The 25,538-nt window shown below is 37.7% G+C and overlaps 4 protein-coding genes across 8 annotated transcripts; 1 reads left to right on the plus strand and 3 right to left on the minus strand.

Moving 5' to 3' along the window:
• Positions 1-2,813: 2,813 nt before the first annotated feature.
• LOC132174108 (mitogen-activated protein kinase kinase 10) lies at positions 2,814-3,806 on the minus strand. Its single transcript, XM_059585809.1, has one exon. It carries the CDS (start codon positions 3,804-3,806, stop codon positions 2,814-2,816), a length of 993 nt encoding a protein of 330 aa, XP_059441792.1.
• Positions 3,807-6,610: 2,804 nt separating this feature from the next.
• LOC132174982 (heat shock factor protein HSF8-like) lies at positions 6,611-13,006 on the minus strand. The gene is made up of 2 exons (XM_059586762.1): positions 12,468-13,006; positions 6,611-8,267 (listed from the first exon to the last, which is right to left on the minus strand). The coding sequence occupies exons 1-2, from the start codon at positions 12,750-12,752 to the stop codon at positions 7,035-7,037; spliced, it is 1,518 nt and encodes a 505-aa protein (XP_059442745.1). The 5' UTR covers positions 12,753-13,006; the 3' UTR covers positions 6,611-7,034.
• Positions 13,007-14,588: 1,582 nt separating this feature from the next.
• Positions 14,589-17,619, plus strand: LOC132175932 (uncharacterized). Its single transcript, XM_059588029.1, has 7 exons — positions 14,589-14,768; positions 14,853-14,942; positions 15,018-15,172; positions 15,438-15,558; positions 16,483-16,602; positions 16,691-16,761; positions 17,149-17,619. The coding sequence occupies exons 1-7, from the start codon at positions 14,655-14,657 to the stop codon at positions 17,393-17,395; spliced, it is 918 nt and encodes a 305-aa protein (XP_059444012.1). The 5' UTR covers positions 14,589-14,654; the 3' UTR covers positions 17,396-17,619.
• Positions 17,620-17,914: 295 nt separating this feature from the next.
• On the minus strand, positions 17,915-25,538 carry LOC132176488 (pentatricopeptide repeat-containing protein At3g22470, mitochondrial-like). Of its 5 annotated transcripts, none has more exons than XM_059588714.1 (6): positions 22,741-25,538; positions 22,108-22,243; positions 19,022-19,202; positions 18,818-18,922; positions 18,449-18,530; positions 17,915-18,330 (listed from the first exon to the last, which is right to left on the minus strand). In XM_059588714.1, the coding sequence occupies exon 1, from the start codon at positions 25,001-25,003 to the stop codon at positions 22,775-22,777; it is 2,229 nt and encodes a 742-aa protein (XP_059444697.1). In that variant the 5' UTR covers positions 25,004-25,538; the 3' UTR covers positions 17,915-18,330; positions 18,449-18,530; positions 18,818-18,922; positions 19,022-19,202; positions 22,108-22,243; positions 22,741-22,774. The 5 variants fall into 5 exon arrangements, with proteins under 5 accessions (XP_059444697.1, XP_059444698.1, XP_059444699.1 ...); XM_059588715.1 differs by having other exon boundaries at positions 19,004-19,202; XM_059588716.1 differs by lacking the exon at positions 19,022-19,202.

The following is a 25,538-nucleotide window of genomic DNA, read 5'->3' on the forward strand; positions in this document are numbered from 1 at the left end:
CTTCTTTATTTTTTCCCCTTAGGGTTTGATTTTTATCACAGGAAGTACCTGTGATTTTGATAAAAGATCAAATTGGTCATTCTTTCCATTGACCGTTAGTTGACTTAATGAAAGTTTACATCACTAACACGTGGACCAATTAAAATTCAACATCTGGCATAAGTGGCCACGTCGTCAGTGATAACATGGCCACCTAATTAAATTTTTTTTTAATATATATATATTTTTTTTAAAAAAAAGAAAAAGAAAAAAAGAAAAAAATTTGGGGGCCACCCCCTTGGCCATTTGCCACCCTCATCTGGCCTGATAGGGGTGGTTGAGCCACCCACAAGGTGCCAAGGGGGTGGCCGAAACCACCCCCTTGGCTCCATGGGGGCGCCCGAGCCACCCCCAAACTACCATTGGGGGAAGTTTCGGCCACTCCCGTAGCTACATGGGGGTAGCCGTGCTACTCCTAGTACCCATTGGGGGTGGTTTCGGCCACTCAAATGGTAGGCCATTCCAAAATTTTTTTTTTCTTTTAAAAAATTTAATTAGGTGGCCACGTCATCACTGATGACGTAGCCACTTATGCCAAGTGTCGAATTTTAATTGCTCTACGTGTCAGTGATGTGGAGGTCAATGGACGAAAAGACCAATTTGGTATTTTATTAAAATTACAGTTACCTTCTGTTAGGGGTGTCAAGGCGGTTACGGTTAGGGGTGTCAAGGCGGTTACGGTTATTGCCAATAACCGCTAACCGTAACCGCCTTAACGGTTAGCGGTTAGTAAAATAGATAACCGCCTGCTAACCGCTTTTTTAAAAGTGGGCTTTTTTTGGGCTTTTTGGGTTTTCTTAGGGCTTTTTGGGCCTTTTTTTTTATCCTTTTTTTGCTTTTTTTTTTACCCTTTTTTTTTAATTTTTTTTTATTTTTTTTATTTTTAGTGTCTTCTTGGGCTCAATTGCTATAAAAAGAGCTCATGTTGAAAAATCAAAAATATTTGACCCAAAATTTACATTTACTTGTACTTTAAAAAAATTTCCTTAAATATTAAATCATAATCGGTTAGCTTTTTTTTTAAAAAAAAAAAAAAAAAAAAAAAACAACATATAAAACAAAAAAAAAATCAACACAACATATAAAAAAAATGTTCAGAATTCAGACAACTGTCACAACATATAATGATAATACATTAATACTTAAATTGTGTTTATAAGTAACACATTGGTCATTGTTTAATCCAATGTCAATTACTTAATTTAATATTATATGAATCATATCATCATTGTACATTAATAATATGATTCACTTGAAGTTTTGAATAAAGTATTTGAATTGTCATTGAATCATATGATTTAGTATTGATATTATACATTTATATTATTCATATGCATATGTAGACTTATATAGACTTATAACATATATAGACATATAAGTTTATAACATACATTGGAAATAAGTCTCTAGATATTTAATTGTTGCATTAATATGAATTGGTATACTTATGAGTTATGTCATATTATATATGTATAATTTGTTATTATATAATCAAATGATTTAATGATCAATTGATGATGTGATATAATCATATAAATTATAGTAATAATATATTAATACTCAAATTGTGATTTAATGATCAAGTGATTATATTATATGTATAAATATTTTTATAATTATAAAAATATATTATATAAAAATGCGGTTAGCGGTTACGGTTAGTAAACCCAATAACTGCTAACCGCTAGGCGGTTATAGCGGTTAGGCGGTTAGCGGTTAATACGGTTAAGCGGTTAACAGTTAGCGATTATAGCGGTTAGCGGACCTCCCGCATTGACACCCTTACCTTCTGCAATAAAAATCAAACCCTAAGGGAAAAAAATAAATAAGTGAAACTTTAAAGGGGTTTTTAGTATTTAATCCTAAATTATAATGAAAACTTGCTTATAGCATAGAATATAGGCAAGTACTAGTAAATAAATAACCATTTGTAAAATGTTATAACTTATGTCCTAGTTGCCCTATATAAGTATTAAAGTGTATACAACTATATACATTCAATATAACATACATTTAACTATAGTTATACAGTATAGTGAAATGTATGTTAAAAGGGGTGGCAAGAGGAAGATCATTTGGAGATGGAGAGGAATTTAGTCAAAATTTTGAAACAAGCAAGCTTCTCTAATGATGAAAACATAGAAAGAATATATATAGAGAGGGACCTTCGTTGATCTTTTGAAGATTAGACAAAAATTTCCTCAATAGAAATAATCAACCATTATCTAGCAATTTTGTAGCCGAATTTGTATTGGTACCTCTATATTCTTTAGTCCGTGCATCGGATTATGGCAGTGCATTTTCGGCTTCAACCTCCTTTTTGTGGTTGTTGTTCCCAAGTTGGGGTTCAAATAGGCTCGTCTTAATTTATGTTCATTTTGCTTCTGTAACCACTAACCACCTTGAGCGGCCCCTTAAGAAGATTGGGTCACTTGTTTAATCAATTTCTTACCCTTTGTATGTATTTTTGCACTGCTCTTATTTCATTTTGATTTGTTGTTGGATAACCCACCATTCTTTTGGTTTTAGGATCATTCACTCTCTCTTCCTTTTGGATCGGTGGAAATGATCCTCCCTCATAATTATTTTCCTTATTCAATTAAAAAACAATTCAACCTAGAACCAAAAATTCTATTGTGGGACTTATCCCAGGGCCAAAAAGAAATTAAGATTAATTAAAAGAAGTGTTATCAACTCAGAACAAAAAGTATTTCTAGTGTGTGGTTTTAAAGAAAAACGAAGCAAGTGCAACTCAATTTTCATGCAAATGGTAATTAATCACAAAAAGAATGGCCAAGAAGCTCAGCAACGGTGCCTCTCTTCCTCCAGTCCCTCTCTAGACACCGCCGAACAAAGCTCCGAAACTCCGGTGAGGCTGTCTCTGGCATCTCCAGCCTCTCTCCGAAGCAAATCGCACACATCAATGTCACCCAGTCCGGAATTTGCCCTGCACCAATTAACGGAAAATGACCAACATGACATTCCAACACCACCACCCCAAGTGACCACACATCCCCGGCAAACTCGTCGGCGGCACCATCACCGCCGCCCCACGTCTCCGGATCAAATCTTTCCGGGCTCATGTATGCGCACGTGCCCATTGCCGAGTCACGTGCCTCGAACGCCCCCGCTCCCGCCACCGCCCCCGCCCCCATCGCCACACGGCTGACCCCAAAGTCCGCAATCTTCACCTCCCCCTTATCATTTACAAGCAGGTTCGATGGTTTTATATCCCTATGCACTATCTTCATGCCGTGCAGATAGCGCAGCCCTTTCAGGACCCGCCGGGCGATGCCGGAGATTACCGTCTCCGGCAATCTCTGCCGCGCTCGCAGCACCTCTTGTAACGAGCCTCTCTCCATGTACTCCATTACAAAGCAAAGGTAATTTTCTCCGCTTTTCGCTTCCGTACCGGAAAAACCATCGTCGAGAATTGCATGACACCCTATAATATATTCCGAGTCAACCCTTTTGAGGATTCCGGCCTCGCGTGCAGCCCGGTTGCGAATGCTCCCAGAATCTCGATCAAGCAAGAGGACTTTTAACGCGTAAATTGCGGTGGTTTTCTTGTGAACAACTTTATAGACTGCGCTGCCGCTGCCTTGTCCTAGAATAGCCATTTTCTCAAGGTCGGAAACTTTTTCGATGTCCGGAGATGGCAACAATGGCAGCAATTGGGTCTCGCCCCAGAACTGATGATCAGTTGCCGGATTTGGCAACGGTAAGGATAGCTTCAGTGCTTGTTGGTGCCTTCTCTCTCTCACCATGTCATCAATAATTTACACTATTCTTCCACCCACCTGCCTCTCCGTTTCTTTCTCTGTCGATAACATATTTCTTCTTCTTTTTTTTTTTGCAAAGAAATCAATCAATCAGAGAGAGTATTTATTTATACATAGCGTATATATGCATGGAAGCCACGAGCTTATCAGAGATGTAAAACGTGGATGTGGCTATCCCATGATCTTAGGGGCAGGTGAGTTTTTTGTGGTTACTCATAGGGGTGTGTTATGGTTAGCGGTTATTGGCAATAACCGCTAACCGTAACCGCCTTAGCGGTTAGTAGATTTCACTAACCGTTAACCGCTTAGAGCATTCCCAATGGAAGAGCCATATTTTTATGTAAAATAGCTCTTCAAAATTCACTTTTATCTAGTTTAGCTAAGCCATTTTTAAGTATCTCTACATCCGATTAGTGGTTAACGGTTAGTGGTTAGTGAAATAGATAATCCGTCTTTTCAAAATTGAGCTTCTTTTTGGGGCCTTTTTTTTTAATTTTTTTTTTTTAATTTTTAATTTTTAGTGTTTCTTGGGCCCAATTGCTATAAAAAGAGCCCATATTAAAAAATAAAAAATATTTGACCCAAAATTTACCTTTACTTGTACTTTAAAAAATTTTTCTTAAATATTAAATCATAATTGGTTAACTTTTTATTTTTTATTTTAAAAAAAAAAACAAAAAAACAACATATTAAAAAAAAAAAAATTCAACACAACATATAAAAAAAAGTTCAGAATTCAGACAACTGTCACAACATATAATGATAATATACTAATACTTAAATTGTGTTTATAAGTAACACATTGGTCATTGTTTAATGCAATGTCAATTACTTAATTTGATATTATACGAATCATATCATCATTGTACATTAATAATATGATTCACTTGAAGTCTTGAATAAAGTATTTGAATTGTCATTGAATCATATGATTAAGTATTGATGTTATACATTTATATTATTCATATGCATATGTAGACTTATATAGACTTATAAGTGTATAACATACATTGGAAATAAGTCTCTAGATATTTAATTGTTGTATTAGTCTGAATTTGTATACTTATGAGTCATGTCATATTATATATGTATAATTAATTATTATATAATCAAATGATTTAATGATCAATTGATGATGTGATATAATCATATAAATTATAGTGATAGTATATTAATACTCAAATTGCGATTTAATTATTTTTTAAAAAAAATTGTGATTTATTGATCAAGTGATTATGTTATATGTATAAATATTTTTACAATTATAATTACAAAAATATATTATATAAAAAGGCGGTTAGCGGTTACGGTTACGGTTAGTAAACCCAATAACCGCTAGGCGGTTCTAGCGGTTAGGTGGTTAGCGGGCGGTTTTTAACTGCCTGCATTGACACCCCTAGTTACTCAAATGCCGTCTCCACTAGTAACCAACCAGAAATGCTTTTTTTACGTCTGTAGTTATACAAGAGATGTATGTGTAGGACAGCACATCTTAGTCATGAATATAGTTAGTGTTTTTAAGGTGTCTTTTTTATTGCCATGCTTGTGTATATAATTTACATTAATGGGTTAGAATTGGAGTTTAATTATTATTGGGGAATCTCTCAGCAATTTGAGATTTGAAAATGAAGATCGATGGAGGGCGTGAAAGAGTGTAGATATATAGCGAAGGTATTAGGGAAGGGGGAGTGTTGCCAGCGGGATCTGGCAACACTCCTCCTTTTTTTTTTTGACATACCCACACAAAGAAAAGGGGAGGGAAGATTCGAACTAATGACATCCGCTTCAAGAGGCGTAGTTCACAACCGATTGAGCTACTCTTTTGGGACATATATGTGTGAAATTTTGATACAACAAAAAAGAAGGGGGAGTGTTACCGGTGGGATTTGTGAATTAGATTTATTAGGATTAGAAGCCGCAATGGAAGGTAAAGCCATGTAGCAGCCGCTTTTCTCTTTAACTAACCAAACTTCATTGGTATCTGATTGATGATATGCTCACAGGAGGCAGAGCTTTCGCTCCTCTCCATTTTTCTTTGAAAGCTGTTAAAAGGGTAAGAGAACTTTTTGGTTGAAACTTGAGAGGGGAAAACAAGTTCGGTGAGTAGCGAGCCGGTTTTACCAATTCGCCCGCCCGTAAGGGTAACGGGTGAATTTTATATATATATATATATATAACAGAATGACGTCATTTTGGAAAGAGAAACGATATTTCTAAAATCCGTTTCTCGTCTCTTTTTGATCTTCCTCTTCCTACCTCAGTTCTGTCTCGCTAGTTTTGTTTGCTGTTTTTTTTTTTCCTTCTTCGCCATTCTCAAACTTAGCCTCTCTCGTTGATCTGAATATCTAATGCCCCCTTTAACAGCTTTATCGGCCATTTTTCAGAACGTGTATTGAAGAGAAAAGGGAGATGGACAGATGTGTTTGGGTGCAAGACTCCTGGACTCTCTGTATTTGGGTGAAACAAAATTTCAGGTCTCTCTCGACAAAGCAAAACCAGAGGAAAAGAAGTGATTTGTTTATCTTGAAGAAAAAAAAGCTCATCAGAGAGAGATGGGAGACGACATTAGTGGAATTGAGGAGTTGACGGCTGTTAAACATATTAAAGAAACATGTGTCCCTCACATGTTTGAAGGACACTCGGCGATTTATTAGATTGGTTGAAAGAAATTTCCTCCGACCCAGTTTAGAGGAAATTTCTGTCCGAATATATATATCCACTAAGTCAAACCTCAAAAAAGCATCATATGTTTACTAAGAAGGTTTCAAATAACCACGAACATAAATGTGTATTTACAGAAGGTTACTGTAATCCAGTGAAATATTTGAAAGGGTACTACATGACTGAAATTTTAGGCCAAAGCATCCATTACAAGTCGTTCCTTCAGACAACGGCCATGTCTACCTAGGGCAGGACATCGACCTGTACAAAAGGAACATAAAGCCAAAGCTATAGCCTCTAAAACCACCTTGCTCTGTTGAGTTCATTCGTGTTACTACCAACATGACGTAGAGGAAATCATAATTAAAAATAAATAAATAAAGAAAACTGTAACTAGGGTTCCCATATATGCAAAACAAAGCTAGGCTGAACAGGTACACAAGGTATTAGCTGGTCTTCCAACGACCAAAACAAGAGGAGCATGCGATTGTAAAGATCACTAGTATGACCCTAGGAGATGAGTGAAACAAAATGTACATTCAGTAAACAATATCAAACCTCATTGATATCTGATCTAAGATAGCCCATTTGTTCTGTAAGCTTGTCCATATGCTGAGCATTGTCCCATCCGTTCTTTGGCTGCATATCGTTTCCCTTGGGCATACCGTCAGCATAATTTGATTCAATCTCCTCTGGTGCTGGACTTTCCACAAGAAAGTCCTCCCAAACATTAAAACCTAGTAAGGCATCAATATCAGTATCAGAGGACATATCAATTTCTAAGGGAATAGACCCATTAACTTCCAATGAAGTGGGGTCTAAAAATCCACCATTGCCTGTTTCAGGTCCCATGTAATTTTCCTCGGGAATAGCAACACTTTCGGACATCATTTCAGGTATTTGAGAAAGCTCAGGCATGATTACATCTGCCTGAGGCATAGAAATGGAAGATGCATCTTCTGCTCCAACCAGCACACTCATATCAGGGAAAGGAATTGTTGTAACTTTATCAGAAGTTGCAGCACGAGGGGAAGATTGAATTTCGGAAATTGCAGCTGAGGGTCTATGCCCTGAAGTTGGTGGGACCTCTTGCAGAGTCACTCCTGACATACGGCTTGGAGAGCTCCCATTGTCCATTGCATTCGAAGATGATGAATTGTCAGCAATCAGTAAACTATCTTTGTCATTATAAGATTCCAGCCTGGAGGAAGCATCCATTTTCATAATCTGCCTAAGCATTGCCTTTGCCTTTGCCGCCTCATTCATTGGTGGCTGGTACTTAACAATCTGTCCGTCAGGTGCAGCAGAGTGTTCGCTCTCAGAAATACCTTCTTGCTTGAGCCTTCGCTTTTTGTTGGCTTCAGTTATTCGCTTGTTGCTCTCATTTTGCTGCTGCACAAAGTGAGCCAAGAAGCCAGGACTCTGCACGGCCTTTGCCAGGAATGACATCATCTGTTGCTGCCTCTGCTCCATCCCCTGAAGACGCTGCACCATGGTTTGCAGCTGATTATCAGTAGTCTGTTGCTGCTGCCTCAACCTGACAAGTTCCTGCATAAGCACATTCTTATCCCTTTTAAGCCTCTCAACCTCTTCCTCCAGCCCAAACTTCCCAACCTCTACACAGGCACCCACTGATGAACTCTGCCCATGTGATTGCTGTGGCTGTTGATGACTATGCCCATGGGCAGGTTTTCGCCGACTAATACTCTTAAGGAGGTGTTTTTGGCCCCTCAAGAAGCCCTCATTTGCAAATTCCCAGCGGTCTGGATCAACCTTTCTGAAACCCTGTTCAACAAATAGTGACAAGAAAAGGAAAAAATAAATAAATAAATAAATAAAATAAAAAATAAAGGAAAGGGGGTGGGGGCAAAGCACAATATCAATCAGCAGAATAAACAGATGACAAAGCTAAGTAATCACATCCTAACAAATCAATGAAAGATGACAGCAAGAAGAAAAATAAAATTAGAATTCATGGATACCCAAACATAAATGAACAAAAAAATTCATCAATATTTTAATTCTAAATAAAAAAATAAAACGCACATAGTTACATAACAGTAATAAGACTGAAAAAAGTATCTTACCTTTTATTCAAAATATTATGAGATAATTTCAAGTGTTCAGTCTACTCAAACTCATTCTTATTACAAAATTTTGAATCAACTTCGAAGTAAAACCATGCACCCTAGCTCATTCAAGAATTGGAAGCAACATTTTGAAACTTAGTTTATGATAATTGTATTAAATCGCCAGCTATCCTAAAAGTTTAAGCTAATAAAAAATGATGAATTTAATCATTTAAATTAATATTATAATACTCTCCATATGTGGATTCAAATTCTCCCTCAACAAATAAATCTCAACACATGAAATATTTAATTGAATATATAAATTGGGGAGTTGAGGTTTAAACTTGAGACCTCTGCTCGAATATAATGTTAAAATACTATGTCCTAAAAGTTTAAACTGATAAGAAACTGCAAATTTAATCATTTAAATTAATATTCTAACAAATTGGGCACTTGTTCTACGTCAATCTTCGTTCAAGATCAAGTTCTCTCACCCTCAATGTAAATTGTAAATACGGCCGAATAAAATTCTACTTCTTCCAATCCTCAAATATACATTTCTCACCATAACACCAGTCAACCTCAAATCAATGGTCCTATGCATTAGAGATATTTAAATAAGTTGCAAGTCCTCACATCACCCAAAATACATAATTTTGCTTCTTTCTCACAAGTTAGCTATGACACTTTTCCTTGAAATCAATAATAAAAATAAGATGTAGGTAAACTACATGAGAAACTTTGGGAAACAAAAGGAGGAAAAGGAAAAGACTTCTCTTCCAAGGGAATTTATTGACACCTTTAGTAATATCCAGAAATGGTCCCATGTCCAACACAAATTCAGGATAGATTCTGACTATGAATCTTGGACAACATCATCACTAGGTACAGGACACTTCTACAGATCCAATTGTAAGTGTGAAATTACAAGCCACAGGGGTATAAATTTAGATAAAGCATGCGGCCTTACAGACAACAGAAAACTATGAGACCTACTAAGTGCAGAAAGGAAGCCGACCCTATAAAATCAGCTACCTGAACAGTTCAAAAAGCTTTCTAATGAAAGGCCCTTAAGTAAACCCCCCTTTAGTTGGCCCAAACAATAACCTACCATACGCCTTAACCACTGTCACAAAAAGAAATTATGAAATGGGTCTCCCCACAAATCCATTGCTAATACCCTACAATGGCTTATAGTCTAAATCAAAGGATGCCCTGAAAGTACATCACAGAAAATGAAAATCTTTATTTACATTATATTATGTATAAGAGGTACAATAAATTTGGAGAAACACCAACTTATAAAAAAAAAAAAAAAAAATTGGAGAAACACCTCATCCATTTCAACATTCTGCCCCCAACCAAAAGAGTACAATTTTAAGGTTTCAACCCTCAAGAAACCAAAAAGTTAATTAGCTATAGAACAGCGTGTTTCTTTTTTATTTTTTGTAAGCAAGTAATTTTACTAAAATAAAATGCCGAACGGGCACAATCCAACACCAAGTATATAAGAGACAACCACCTTAGACTTATGCACTGGATGGGAGGGGGAGAGAGAGAGAGAGAGAGAAAGAAAGAATACAAACACAAAGAAAGTAGAAACCACAAGCTTCCAGCCAAGCTAATGGGCGATGCTATAGCATCCGTTGTCTCTTCCTTATAATGGTGGTAATACCAAGGCAAGATAATACTTCTCCCAAAGTAGTGATGAAATTCCTTCAGAATTAATGGTGGGTAGAGTAGCTAACAGTTTGTGTGGCTTGGTGGCCATTGTGGTGTCCTACATCGCCTGAGTATGGAGATGGGGATGTACTTAAATGTATACTTACACCCTTAATGACAACAACACGTTTTAAAGCTGTGATAGTCATGATCCCATCAGAACTCCGCAGTTAAGCGTACTTTTGCGACAGTAGTATCAGGATGGGTGACCTTCTGGGAAGTTTGGTTCAGCTGAGCCAAAAGCGAACAATATTGTGTGTCATTGGGGTGGGGTGTTACAAATAGTATTAGAATCATTGCCCAACTTGAGATGGGGAGAGCCTGCACAAGCCCAAAAAGGTCGCTAGCGGGCATTCGCTTCGACACCAAGAATGGGCTAATCCCATGAGGGTCGCCAGCAGGGACGCTGAGTCCTAAGAGGGGGTGATTGTTGCGTCCCACATCGCCTGAGTATGGAGATGAGGATGTATTTAAATGTATACTTACACCCTTAATGACAACAACGCATTTTAAAGCCGTGATGGTCATGATCCCATCAGAACTCCGCAATTAAGCGTGCTTCTGCGAGAGTAGTATCAAGATGGGTGACCTCCTAGGAAATCTGGTTCGGGGGAGCTAAAATCGGATAATATTGTGTGTTATTGGGGTAGGATGTTGCAGCCATTATCTGCCAGACTCTGATCTTAAAAGTCCTGGCAAGCAGTGAAGACTTTGCTATCACAAAAGGTGAGCATTTACAAGCCGGAGGAATCCTTACCGTTGAGTGTGTTGAGATGTGCAAGCGCTATTGTAGACATTGATTTCATGTGAGGAGGTTGCATAGAGGAGATTACCATGGACCGCGAGGCAGGCGATTGGGAGGGACGACTTGGGTTTAAGGACATGGCACAGAGCTAAGAGATGGAGAGGCTTAGGGTTTCTGGAGGGGAGGGACGGATGGCAAGGTTTGAAGGGAGAGATGGGTTTGCAAGATGTCACTGCGGGTGGCGGCACTTGAGTTGCAAGATGACGAGGCGCCACTAGGAATGTCGGGGGCCATTCGACCACACCCTCTTCCAGCTTTTTTTTTTTTTGTATATTTTTAATTATGAGTGACACATGTCACTATATAATTGGATCTAACACGGCACATTAACGGAATCCAACAAGATTTTGGACGGAATTTGATAATAGGGACTTATTTGTTATTTTTGCATGCCACAGTGAGCTTGCAAAACATTTTTATACCACAGGGAGTTTATTGCAAATTAGTATAACCACGTGGACTGGTTTTGTAATTTTCCCTCAAAAGAAAACCAACAGAATTTCCACATCCCATATAGGACTCTAAGGGTTTTTCAAAAGCTGCAAGAGGTGTATCTATGCCCACTCTAATCAGTTCATATGTTTGCCTTGCATTTAGCTATGCCTGGACTACAAATGCAACAACAAGATCATATGAAAAATGAAATCATTATTAACCTTGGAATCAGGTCATGATCGACCTGAGACTTGCTTCCTTTTCCTTTTCTTCCCCTTCTGCTCCATTTGGTTGCTGATAAAAATGCAGGAAGATGAGATATCAAAACTTCAGATTTTACAAAGTTCTTATTGTTTTGGAGACAAAGAAACAATAGAGCATCAAATCCCTGACAAGACCATCCCACTTAATTTAAACAAGTTCCTATTTTTCCAAGCAAAAGAAAAAACTTGACCATATTTCATTCATTCCTCTCTTATTTTTCCCCTTTTTCGTCAAATTCTCAGCAACCAATGGGGGACGACAACATGCACCGCAACCTAGCCCTAAATCATAACTTATATTTACTAGAATCTCTTGTTTAATCATTTCCAAATTATTTTCACCAAAATTAATTTAGTCGAGGTTAATCCCTCGGGTTTCAAAAACCCGAAACAGAAACATCAAATTCAAAACAATATTCCTTTTCCCTCCCTCCGCTTTCTCAGCAACCAAATAAGGGTTCCTATCATAAACCCAATCGATTTCCTTTCTACAAAGCGAACTTTACTTCACAAGCTAAAACTAATTCCTAATTCAACCCACTACACTCATCATCATCGACGAAGTCACTCTAATCATTTAACCGACAAAAATCCACAAAGTTTCAAACAAAACAAAAACACACACAAAGCTCACAGCAATGGAAAGAAGAGCAACAATAAGTAGAGGATCAGAGGGGAAGGCATGTACGTAGGTGTTGAGCTGCCTGACGAAGCTGGAGAAGTTGTTGTGCTTGAAGTACTTGGGCAGGAGGTCCCGGGCAAACTCGGGCGGGTTCCACACCACGAAGCTGTTGTTGGTGGCGCTCCACGAAACTATCGGGTCGGTCGCCGGGTCGTCCACCATGTCGTACGTCTTGCTCAGGAACGGCGGCGGCGCGTTCGCGCTCGGCATCGGCGCAGGCGCCGGCATGGGCTGAGCTCCCCCGCCGCCGCTCGATCCCGACACATCTCCTTCGTTATTCGCTCCGTCCATTTTCCACCAAACAATTTTCTAATAGAATGGGTTGGAAAATTGATATTAGGGTTTTGAGAGGGTCGCAATGTACGAGGCCATTAGAGGGGTAAACTTAAACCCTAGATTGCAGCGAGCGAGAGAGAGAGAGTGAAAGATTTAAGAGATTTGGAGGGAGATTGTACGGAAACGATAGAGAGAAAGAAGAGGGGATATATGTATATTGGGGGCGGTGACGACGGAGCGAGTGGCCACGAAGCGGATTCCCTTTTTTGGGGTTGACGTGACGACGGCTGACGTTAAATTATGATATTAACAAAATATTTAAGAAGTATATATTGTTAAAAAAAAAAAAAATATATTTAATGGACTTCTATATATTATCATATAACTGTAATGGCCGTAAAAATAAGGATCTGATCTTCTAATCTCTAGTAGACTATTACCCTTCATAATTAATGAAATAATTTAACTTATTTATTTAATTAGAGAAATATTAAATATTACATTTCTATCTCATTATACTAATATCACATTATCGATCTATCTTCTAATTTTCTTTTTTACCAATGACTAATTCAAGAGCCGATGTCCATTATCGGGATGATGGTATAATATCTAGTATTATTCATTTAATTATTAAGAATAATATTATTTAGTAGATTGTTATAGGACTGTCATACACAAGAGTAGAACAACCCTTGGGCTTGGGAGATCCCAGCCCCCCAAGCCAAGGGGTGCTCTCCAAAAAAATAAAATTTTTAAAAAAATACCTTTAAAAATTAACTTTTGCCCCCTCCCAAACTAAATATTCTAGTTCCGCCTTTGATCATACAATTTCACCAACCCTATACTATTTCACCAACCCTATACTATTCTACCTTCAATTTACAATTATACCCTCATTCTATCTTCAATTTACAATTATACCCTCATTTTACTATTTCACCAACCCTATACTATTTCATCAACCCTATACTATTTCACCAATTACCATTCTCTAATTACCACTCTCATAAATTTCCCAAGAATTAAAATCTTTAACTACAATGGATATTAAAATAACATCATTATCAGAATAATCTATTTAAATAGGTTTGAAAATTCTGGGGCACTACAATGGGGTGGCCCGCGCCACCCCAAAATGTTGTTGGGGGTGGCCGGTGTGCCACCCCAGCAAGATCTGGTGTGGCGCGGGCCACCCCAACAGGATCTGAGTTGGCGCGGGCCACCCTCGCCACCACAGGGGGGCGGCTCGCGGGCCACCCCAGGGCCTATGGGGTGGCTCGCGCGGCCACCCCCACCACCAAGGGGGTGGCCCGCGGTCTCTAGGGTGGCCTCGCGGCACCCCAGACAAATCTGGGGTGGCTCTCGCTGCCACCCATGGCTACTGGGGGTGGCCGGTGAGCCACCCCTTCTTGGGTGGTTGCTTCCCCTTACTTGGGACTTCAATTTTTTATTTTTTTTTATTTTTAAAGATTAATAATATTTTAAATTAATAATCAGATGTAGTTGTGTTTATTTTGTAAACTTAAGTTTGATAGGATTGGGTTAGGTGGCAACTTCTTATTGGTGGCAAAAACCTCCTCCTTTTTGCCATGACCGAACAGCAGCTGCTCTCATTTAAAAGGAGTGTGAAAAGTAACTTTACTCTTTGTATATTAATCATCACGAGAAATAATATTTAGTAAAATTTTATATGACTATCATACAACTATTATAATAATGTGACAGTGAATATTAATTATTAATTTTTATTTTTACAGGTAATTGTTGATCAAAAAGTTAATTTTTACTGCACGGATGCATTATCCGAGCATTTTCCAAGATACTCTTTTCGAATAGAAAAGAGCACGAGGACTGTTGTTTGGGGACTTTAGCCGATGACATATTTGGCGGGAAAAAGGAAAGGAGAGAGAGAGCATGAGCTCGTCGGCGACGGGGGTAGAGCCCGAAGCCCCTGATCTGGTGTGCCAGCTGGACAACGTCCAGGGCATGGTCGATGCCCTCACCGCCGTCCGATGGAAACGCCTCCAGGTGGTCCCCGCTCCCCCTTTTCTCTTCACATTCCTCACATTTTTCCGTGATTGCCTTCTGATTGATTTTCGCTTCGCTAATCAGGACGCAATCGTGGAATTGTCAGAACACGGCGTCGTATTCATTGTGGAGGAAACCGGCTGTCTTCAGGCCAAAGTCTATCTTCAGCGCGAGGTACCCGATTTCCCTTTTCCCCTTTTGGCCAAACAGGGAGTTTCGGGACTTACGTTGTTTAATTTCCGCATGTAGCTTTTCATTCGTTACGAGTACGGCGCGCAAGGGCGGCCCCGGTTTGGTGTGAGCTTGGGCCTCTTGGTGGATTGCTTGAACACATTTTCGGTTCCGGGTCGTTCTACCATGATTGAAATTCGATATCCCGGACCTGATATGCAGCTCCTTCTCAAGTGTGTTAGCTTGTCTTAAAATTTAAGTAGAAATGATTGGTTTAATCGTTTTAGTTAATATTTTAAAATATTTAATTTATATGAGAGGAAAATGATCGAGACAATGTTTGAATTCCGAATTTTTGCTTTAACACCATGTTAAATCACCAATTATCCTAAAAGTTTAAACTGATAAGAAATTGTAAACGTGTTTAATTAATATTCTAACGGGCGGATTCTATAATCTGAATTCTACTTTGATGCTTTATTGTATTTGTGCTTTAAGGTCTGTTGATTCCCTGGATGCTTGCATTTATGCGGAGATCAGGACAAGAATCCCTGACACAATTTCATGGGACTACAATTTTGAACCTGCTGGAAGCACGCCACTCAGTTTTACTGTTAAGGTATACTCTCTCGGTTTATCATCTAGTCTTCTAATGCATGAGAGTGGGTAGCTTTGAAGCTGCTCTTTCTCTAACTTCTTCTGCTTCTCTGCATTCTAATGCATGCATATGGTGCTTGTGTGATTGTACTCTCTTTTGAGCATCACCTACACTTGGTGGCCCCTAAAAGTTGCAATTTTCTTTCCACCATAATTTGGCTCTTTTTAGTGGTTTGAACTAATATTCTCTAATACATGCTAATAGTAGTATGTTAAGAAAATTCCATTCGTCATTTAATGTTAGAATTTATTCATTCATATCAAAGTAATGCTAAATATTACATTTCCATCCACTAGGCTGATGTGGCAGTGCTCATTAGCTTATGAATTTTTCTTTTTTTAACAAGGGCTGAGTAGGATGTGGGTGAGATGGGAGTGTAGTATTTAGCGTTACTGTTCATATTAATTATGCAAAATGTCTAGTGCTGGATGGTGAGACAGGATTTCTGCTGTCCATCCCAATTAGTTGGATATAAGGTTTTGTGAGGTAACTAGCTCATATGCCATTTTGAAAGTTCACTAGTGTTTAATCTCAAAAAAGCCTTCTTTTTATTAATCACCTTCTTGCCATTGTTAATTCTTTCCACATTTGTAAAACTTCAAACATAATTTTCCAAGTTCGTTATTTACTAAAAAGTTCATTATAAAATGAGCTTAAACTGTTTGGTTGTGGTACTTGATGTGTCGGAGGAGGTATGTTATGTTATGTTATGTTATGTGCATGTGTGTGTGTGTGTTTTCGAGAGAAATAGCAATTGAATATGAAAATATTCCTCTAATAGGTGAATAAGTATGGTTTTCAGCGCATGCGTTGTTTATTTTGTTGCCTACTGTTGTAATCATGAACCACATCTAATAATTCAAAATCATGATATTTAAACCCCAGTCCGCTGCGTTGAAGGAAGCTATTGATGATCTTGAATGGCCTGGATCAAGCATTCAGATCATGCTACAACCAGTTCCTCCTTCTGTCACCTTTAAAGGTGAAGGCCATGGAGACTTGCAGGTAAGGTTTGTTTATAACTTGGAAGAAAGCACCTACTTTATCAGGTATGTAATATTTTCACAGGTTTAAATCCTTGTCTATCTTGCAGATAGACTTCATGTATTATGTGAATACTGATCTCTTGACCGCATTTAGCTGTGATCGTCAAGTTTCTTATAGGTACTCTATTATTTTTTTTCTTAATTGGTTTCATGTAATGCACCATTTCGCTCTAGTGAAATTTACAAATGGTGGCAATTTGTATTCACGTGTCAGGTTCGGGTCATATTGAGACATGAATATAAGACTGATAGGTTTAATTAAATGGGTCAAATCTCTCAACCATGACCCGCTAATTTCATGTTAGGATTATGTCGGGTTCGTTGGTTATATCAAAAATTGACAGCCCTAATGTCGCATGTCGAGTTTGAGTCGTGTTGAGATATGAGTATAAGACTATATAGGTCACCCTAACTTGATCATTTTAATTAGACAAGTCAAACCCTTTAACCCTAACCTGCTAGTTTTGTGTTGGGTTCGCGTTGGTTCTCACCCTAATTTTAACAGGTACAAATACAAGTTCCTTCGAGCAACAACTTCAAATATACCCAGCAGCGTTATTAAAGATAACAGAGGAAGCAAGGTGACTATGGGGCGAGGTGGAATGCTGAAAGTTCAGCACCTGGTTTCAGTTGCAAGAACATCCGTTTCTCACCCACACATTGATTCTGCTGGCTATCAGCAACCCAGCCGAATTGCTTACATCGAGTTCTTTGTGAAACCTGAGGAAGATGAAGACACTGTAAATGATTGACATTTGCTATTTATGGCAACTTGTTGCACATTGTTCCTTGTCAATGAATCTCACGGTCTCCCAGCATTCCCCTTTTATGCTACTTTTGTATATACTTTTCATGCATGATTAGGGAACAAGGACATCTTTATCATAGTTCATAATGCTTGTTCTAATTCCATATTTCAGTTTCGTGTTGAATTCTCGTTCCATACTTGATATTTTTTAGTATATTTGGTTTTCTCTCTGTGTTTGTCGAAACAATTGCCCAACTCAAGGAATCAAGATTGCTTAAATCAGAAGACTCAGGACAAAGATTTTCAACAATTTTATTTCTTAGATTGATAGCAATTCGAAGTAATTTTAACAAAAAATTTCGATGGAATTGAAAAGGCATCTTTGGACTCTGGCTTTCGCCGGAGTTGAAATAGTCAGAAAAACATTCAACACACTTTTGATGAAGGTGGAATTTGAGCTGCCTCTATCTTCGAAAAGTTAAGAGTCGGAGTTGATAAAGAAAAAAGTCTCTTGCTTTTAAAATAGTTAATAGAATTTGTTGATCTGTTGTATTAGCACTAATCGTAAGACTGTCAAAACAACATATATTACGACAATCAGGATCTTCTTCATTTCAAGTGAAATGTCGAGATTAAACATTAATATAAAAACACTGTTGCTCATCAAAGAATACTCCTAGTATCCATCCACTGCAACTGTCATTGTTGTCATCGCAGTTTTTGTGGTCATTGTTGTTCAAAGCTAGCTCCACTCAGGAAGCGACATAATAAGATACACAAGGTCTTGCGGGCTGCGGCAAATCATAGATTGTCTTGTTTTTTTTTTTTTGCTGCACCAACCCCTGTTGGCTTCGTCCTTGCAATGCCTTCCACCTTTGAGTTATTTTTTGCTCTTTACTGGTACAGTAGCTATACTTGACCCAAACAGACAATATTCACCTGCGCACATACACAAAGAAAAACAAATAAGAGAGCCCATCAACCTAGCACCAAGTTACCAACTATTAGAAAAAAGCTCAATTAGAAAACACAGTAGAGAGAAAGAACAAGCTTTGACCTTGAAAAAACCAATTAAGCTAAGGGTAGCCAACTGTAGTCTTCTCTTTGTTTTGTTTTTATCTTTCCTACATCTTGATAATCTACAAGAACATAATAAATGTTTCCTTTCATTAAAAGGACCACAAAGTTTATGCTCAATCATACTATTTCAAAAATAAATTCAGAGCATATAATAGTAATGTAACAGATGCCTAGGTCTGTTGACAAAAGAAAAAGAAACTATCATGAAATATTGCTTGGACTAATGTTAAGGCAATCTACACGTCATTATTTATTTTCTGATAAAATCAACACAAAAGTATATCTTCTAAAATGTGATTTCTATAAGCAAAAACATTAACAGAAAAAGATACTGCTTCATACTCACCAAAAAGATTCCACTTTTCCAAGTTAAATTTGGAGAAATAACCATATCTTGCCTTATTGGGAGGTTTTAGAGAGTTTCCAAGGGTTTGAGCTTTGCTCATAGCATCTGCAAGATACATGTAAATTCAATTACACAAAATAAAAAGAATGCACGAGGTCAAATATAGCAAAACACAAATATAAACACCAATGGTACACCACCGACTTGGGTGGCACTAGTGTCCTCGGTGGGGTTGGACCACAGTTTTGCTAAACCAGTTTGAGGGAGTGCCTGCAGTCTCCCTGTCTGTCTAGGCCCCTCCTATCATTGGTTTCAAGCAGGCAGTTACTACTATAGTCATGCCCAAGTAGAGTAGCCACTTTGGTCGCCCCTTCCTGTCTTTACGCTAAAAACATAAAAATAAAAATTAATGGTACTCATTATAGATTGAACCAACAATTATAAGGCAACTGCTTTGGATTGAGAAATAATTATATTTGAAGACAAGCTTACAAATTATTCTTAAGCTAACTTAGTTACCAAACTGCATTTATATAACACTAATAGTGCTCAAAAGAATCTTTTACTAGTTTAACATTGTATGAAACCTTTAATTCTATAAGCAGACAACTCAATTTTGACGCTTCTAAGTCTTTTCACTGGAACCAAGGTTGTTCAGCACTGGAATAACAGACAAGATGAAGATATTAAGGAACTGACTAAGAAACAGTTCCAGCAGATTTTCTAAACAAGTATACATTATAGACGATGTATTGATGCCTCGTGATGTATTCCTTCTACTGCGTCATTATGTTGTAGGTTACACTAAATCATATATGTAAAAGCTTAATAATACTGATCTAGAAAAACAAGGTTGCAACCAATATCAGTGGGTCTAGTGTGTCACATTTTATATAGTTTATGGAGGGCAAGGTATATGGCTTATTGATAAATCCAAGTTCAGATTGGCCGATATATGTGGTTTTGAGGCTAAAGGTATGGGAAACAGTTTCAATTCATAGAAAAGAAATACAAATTTCCTAAGGCATTTGGAGGTTGGTCGCGTCGAAGTGATTATTCAAAGGCTCAATCCTCTTGAAGGGATTGATTTATCTCTTCGCTCCCTTTATTTTCCTATATGGTCAATTCAGAGAAAAGAAATACAAATTCCATAAGGCATTTGGAGGTTGGTCCCCTCGAAGTGATTATTCAGAGGCTCAATCCTCTTGAAGCAATTGATTTATCTCTTTGCTCCCTTTATTTTCTGATTAACAAATGATAGAAACCCCAAGCTTCTTATCTTTGAATAACTGCTTTTGTCTCTCTTTTGGCAATTAATTATCATGATTTTCTAGATGTTGTATTCTCCAAGAGTAAGGCATTGAGGCTAGTATACATATTGTTGGATTCCATCTAAAAGGAAAACATGTGAAGTTAAGTCACATTATCAAGCACATTACTTTAAAAAAAAAAAAAAGAGTCGTATTATCTAATAATGTAAGGTTCAATCTCCCTTGGAAGAGCATGTGGAAAGTTTACCACTTGAGTCAACCCTTCAAGGTTAACTTTGGATAATTTACGAAAGAGGAATGCTATTGTGATGTTGTATGTGTAACTCAACAGTGTAAGAAGTGTAGGGAGTCTATTGATAATTTATTCCTTCACTGTGAATTTGCAATTGAATTGTGGAATATGCTTTTTCAGCTATTTGGTGTTGATTGGGTTAGGCCTTGAAGGGTGAGTGATTTGTTGGGAAGTAAGAGCGGAACACAAAGAGTTTTGAAGATCATGAGAGTGGTTTGCTAGAGATAAAGAAGATGATGCTACAATCCTTGTTTACATGGAAAGTGGCTTGAAATAAATAGTGTGCATGTCTCTAATTGTTTTGATTGTTTTGGAGTTATGTGCTTCTTTTTCTACAATTTTTGGGTTCTCTAGCATACTCCTTATGTACTAGGGTTACGCCTCTCTTCGCTTTGATTAAATATACATTACTAATAAAAAAATTAGTTATCATGATTTTCTTGTTCTTTTTGCTCCTACTAGTTAAGTGGCTTCTCTTGTATACTCCCTGTGTACCTAGGGACGCCTTACGCTTTTTATGATATCTCGATTACTTATTAAAAAGAAAAAAAGAAACCCTAGGTTTCTATCATCACCACCTGCATGTTCCATGAAATGAAGGACAGCTTCATTTTGGACGATATAACGCAATCCTTGTGGTAAGCTCCTGTATCAAATCAATCACTCCATACAGATTGCCTCCATTTTTTTGACATGACCCTTACGCAATTACAATTTATTAATGCTACATATTACACCCCATCTCACCTCTATCCCACTTGGCTGATGGGCATTGTCATATCAGTCTAATAGGTTGGAGGTGGTGTAGTGGTGTAGTACGTAACATTACTCATTACAATTCTACTCTCAAATAAAAAATAAAGAAAAAAAAATAGGGGTTTTGTTTGACCACCCTTGGGGTGGCCAACCACCCCCAAAACTATCTTGTGGCGGGCCAAGCCCAAAGGCCTTTTGAGTAGTTCAGCCACTCACAAAGGTGGCTTGAGGGGGTGGCTGACCACCCCCAAGCTATCTCCAACAGCCTTTGGGGGTAATTTTGCCACCCATTAAGATGGCTTGGGGGATGACCGACCACCCTTAAAATTGGCCTCTATGGGTGGTAGATTAAATCTATAAATGTTGTAATACTATTAGAATAATGGTTAAGCGATTAATCCTATCGGCTTAAATTTTTAGGACAACTAATAATCTAACATGTTATCAAAGCAAGTTATCTTGAGTTTGAATTCTCACTCTATTCTACCATCCATCTAAAAAAAGTTTAAATCCCATGTTTTGGACCCATTTATTGAGGACTATTTGAGCCCACACATAGGGAGAGGGGAGCATTAGAATAATGGTTAAGTGCTTAAATTCACAATTTCCTATAATTTTAAGCTTTTGAAATAATTGATGTAACATATACCAGACACTAAAGCATCAAATCCTAACTTCGGTACTCCGTAGTTTATATTTGATAATTCATTTAAGGGAAGAAATAGTTCGTTATCAGTTATGAATCAAAAGCATATCGTACATGTCACAATGTTTTAGCAAAATACAAAGAAAAATTGTAATGCACTCACCTGCATATGGCTTTCATGATGATACACAAGTTATTTTTGCCGTGCATTATTATTGAAAACGATGCGGAATAATGTGATGAGAAGATGTAAATGCTTGTAAAAAAAAATAATTCAAAATTACTACAAGAGTTTTAAATGAGAAGGGGTTCCCAGAATACTTACCGAAGGTGGCTTTTGCAATGTTATCCAACTCCATAACCAATCCAATTGTGTACTCCTTAAGTTGTATTATCCAGAAATAAATCCCTCTTCAATCACCAAAAAGCTCGAGTCATAAGTATTATCCGCTTCACTAATACTGTAGCATAAAGTGAAAGAAATAGGATATCATCATAATTCCTTCGATAAATTTAAATTCAAGAAGTACACTATCTAAACAAGTACCATGAAGGAAACCAATGGCATAAGCGCAGACAGGTTTTGGACTTATGCACTTCATGGTTCAAATTTCAGAACCTCCCCCCCAAAGAAAAAGAAGAAGTAAATATCATATGTTTCCTTTCTTGGTTGTGAATGATATAAGAAAAAAAAAGAAGTAAATATGACATGCTTCCTTTCTTGGTTGTGAATGATATATCTTTCAGGATACTAAACAAAAATTTGGATCTTAAGAAAATTGTATATCTACCAGTGTCTGAGCAAAGGGATTTCTTATGGCCGTATATTTTCAGAATTGTAGACAAAATGTGGAAAACTGAATATAATTAGCTTCACTAGAAGTTTTGTGGATCAAACTAGTCTATAAAGTTTGAAAAAGCAAACTATACAAAGGTAAAGTGAGTAGTAGTAATATACCATCTGGTCCTCACAACGCCATTCCCTCAGCTTCCTAGCTTTTGGATACTGCACCAGCTTTTATTCCCCAGTGCAAAGCCATACCATCTGGAGCAATACCACTTGCCTTCATTTCATCAAATAACTCGCGTGCTCTTTCAATATTTCCAAGTCTATGGTAACAAGTGATGAGAACAGTGTAAGTTACCACATCTGGAGTCACTTTGTTCCTCTTCATTTCATCAACCAACAAGTTAGCCATGTCCATGCGTTGCAAATTGCAAAAACCATAAATTAAACAGGTATAAGTTACAACACTGGGCATGTGGCCTTTCCTCAACATTTCAGCGAACAATGCCCAAGCCTTCTTCATGTCTTTAGTTCTGCTAAACCCAGCTATCAAAGATGTGTAAGAAATCTTATCTGGAACCAAACCTTTTTCAGTCATTTCCTTGAACAATTTATATGCTTCACGCATTTTGTGTCTTCGGCAAAATATGTTAATAAGAATTGAATACGTGACTGTGTCAGGCATGACCCCAACTTTTAGCATTCTTGTGTACAACATCAAGGCCTTCCTAAAATTTGATTGTTTGGCAAAACCATCCATTAGCGTACCATAATTAACAACTCCAGGTAGTACATTCCTCTTAAGCATTTGAGGAAAAATTTCCCAAGCTTTTTCTGATTTTCTTTCCTTGCACAGCCTGTCAATAACTGCATTATAGGTATATGAGTTAAGGAAAATGCCTAGGTCTTGCATTTCATCCATAAGTTTCAAGGCTTCCTCCAAGTGCCCTTCCTTGCAATATCCATCAATTATAACATTGCAAGTGATGGTATTAGGCAAGACACCATGAAGTAGCATGATATTGAAAACTTCCAAGGCCCTATCTAAGAGGCCCAACTTGCAGAACCCATGAATCAGACTCTGGAAATTAGAAGCATCAGGAACCAAATTATTGCTGATCATCTCCTCCAAAAGTTTACAGGCAGAATCCATATCGCCCTGCATACAAAATCCATTGATTAAGATTTCATAAGCGATATGATCGTATCTATAACCAGCATCCCCAAGATTATGGAACATGTCTAGTGTGATGTCCATCAGTCCGCCCTTACATAGACCATAGAAGAGTGAACTATAGCTAACTAGAGATGGTCTCAAACCATATTGACCCATTTCCTCAATCAAATTCAGACCTTTCTCAATATCCCCCATCTTGCAAAACCGATCAATCAAAATGCTGTAACTGTAAACATCTGGCGATATTCCAAAGCTCTTCATTTCTTCCAAAACTTTCAAAGCTTCATATACTTCACCTTTTTGGCTAAACCCATATATAATAGCATTATAACAATAATTATTCACAGGCTGGTTTCTCCATCTCAAATTCCGAATATATTCCAAGGCAAACTCGACACAACCAACTTTACAAAGTCCATGGATATATGTACCGTATGTCACAACAGTTGGGTTTTCCCCACTCATCTCCATTTCTTTGAGAATCTCAGTCGCTTGTCCAATATCTACATCCTGACAAAGATGTCCTTTACAGTAAAAGTTCATCATAATTGTGTAGGTGTAAACGTTAGGTGATGGTCCAGAGTTTTTTAAATCTTCAAATAAACTTCTAACAAATTCCACTTTATTTGCTTCCACCAAACACTTCAATAAGAAATTACACGAAAACATATCTGGTTTAAGGCCAATACTTTTAGCCCGCATAAACACATCCACAGCATTCTCAAGCATTGAATTGGCCGCAAATACTTTTATTAGTACATCAAATACAACAATCGATCTCACCGCATGCTGAGATGAATCCAGTAAAGTTGGAAACAATTCAAACGCATCATAACCAACTTCATTATAATATCTAATGATATCTCTAAGCAAAGCATGAACTTCCATATGCATCCTAGCTAATGCGAATATATGAACAATAATTCTAAATGCATCGATTGAATGAGAAAATCCATACTTTCTCACGGCTGTTGAAAAGTATGGAAATCCAATCCAATCCAAAGACTTGAAAACTCTGCCAACTAACGGAAATAGTTTGGGCTTTTTCCGGATACGTGACCTGTTTCTCGGCATATTAACTTTATCAATTAAATTAGTTTCAATTTTAGGATTTTCATCGAACATATGGTCTTCTGAAAAAATTGCAGAAGCAGCAGCATAATAACCTCTAACAATGCATTTTTCGCGGAGAATGACTTGGTTCCGGAGTAAACACGACTCAGCTAAAAATATCCTTGAACATGAGCAAATACCCATCAACCCCCAATTCGATTTTTTCAAACAATACCACAAACTGCCTCATACCAAATCTTTGGGGTCAGTGAAACCCAACGCTATTCCACCATTGAAGCTTCTCAAAACCCAGTCTTTTTTGCTCAAAAACTAAAAATAAAGACTACCCAGAACACCATTTTTGACGAAGAAGAAATTATGCTCGAGAAAAACCAAATTTACTGCGGGCTATATATGACAAAGTTAACAGGTATTTACAACAAAAAAAGGTTGGAAATAATAGAAGTACCTCTATTTGAGGAGTCTATGATTCCCACAGAGAGAGAGAGAGAGAGAGAGAGAGAGAGAGAGGTGGGTCAATCAAAAGCCGGACAAGAAGGTGAGGCTTGTAGTGTTTGAGAGATTTTTCTGTGCCTGAAAGCTGAGAAGCATGGCCCTCAGCAGCATAGGAGCATGAAAACGGCCGCCTATGCGCCCGTTTTAGCAGAAGAAGAAAGTTGGACAGAACTGAACCGCCTGTGCGCCCGCTTCAGCGGTAGAAGAAAGGAACTGTACTAAA

Source organism: Corylus avellana, chromosome ca3, assembly GCF_901000735.1.
Source record: "Corylus avellana chromosome ca3, CavTom2PMs-1.0".
NCBI classification, from domain to species: domain Eukaryota; kingdom Viridiplantae; phylum Streptophyta; class Magnoliopsida; order Fagales; family Betulaceae; genus Corylus; species Corylus avellana.

Coding starts and splice junctions, on each gene's coding strand:
- LOC132174108 (XM_059585809.1), bottom strand. CDS start 3,806: ATGGTGAGAGAGAGAAGGCACCAACAAGCACTGAAGCTATCCTTACCG.
- LOC132174982 (XM_059586762.1), bottom strand. CDS start 12,752: ATGGACGGAGCGAATAACGAAGGAGATGTGTCGGGATCGAGCGGCGGC. Junction 8,268..12,467: donor TCAGGCAGCTCAACACCTAC/GTACATGCCTTC, acceptor TTTGTTGAACAG/GGTTTCAGAAAGGTTGATCC.
- LOC132175932 (XM_059588029.1), top strand. CDS start 14,655: ATGAGCTCGTCGGCGACGGGGGTAGAGCCCGAAGCCCCTGATCTGGTG. Junction 16,603..16,690: donor AAGGCCATGGAGACTTGCAG/GTAAGGTTTGTT, acceptor TCTATCTTGCAG/ATAGACTTCATGTATTATGT. Junction 16,762..17,148: donor GATCGTCAAGTTTCTTATAG/GTACTCTATTAT, acceptor TAATTTTAACAG/GTACAAATACAAGTTCCTTC.
- LOC132176488 (XM_059588716.1), bottom strand. CDS start 25,003: ATGGGTATTTGCTCATGTTCAAGGATATTTTTAGCTGAGTCGTGTTTA.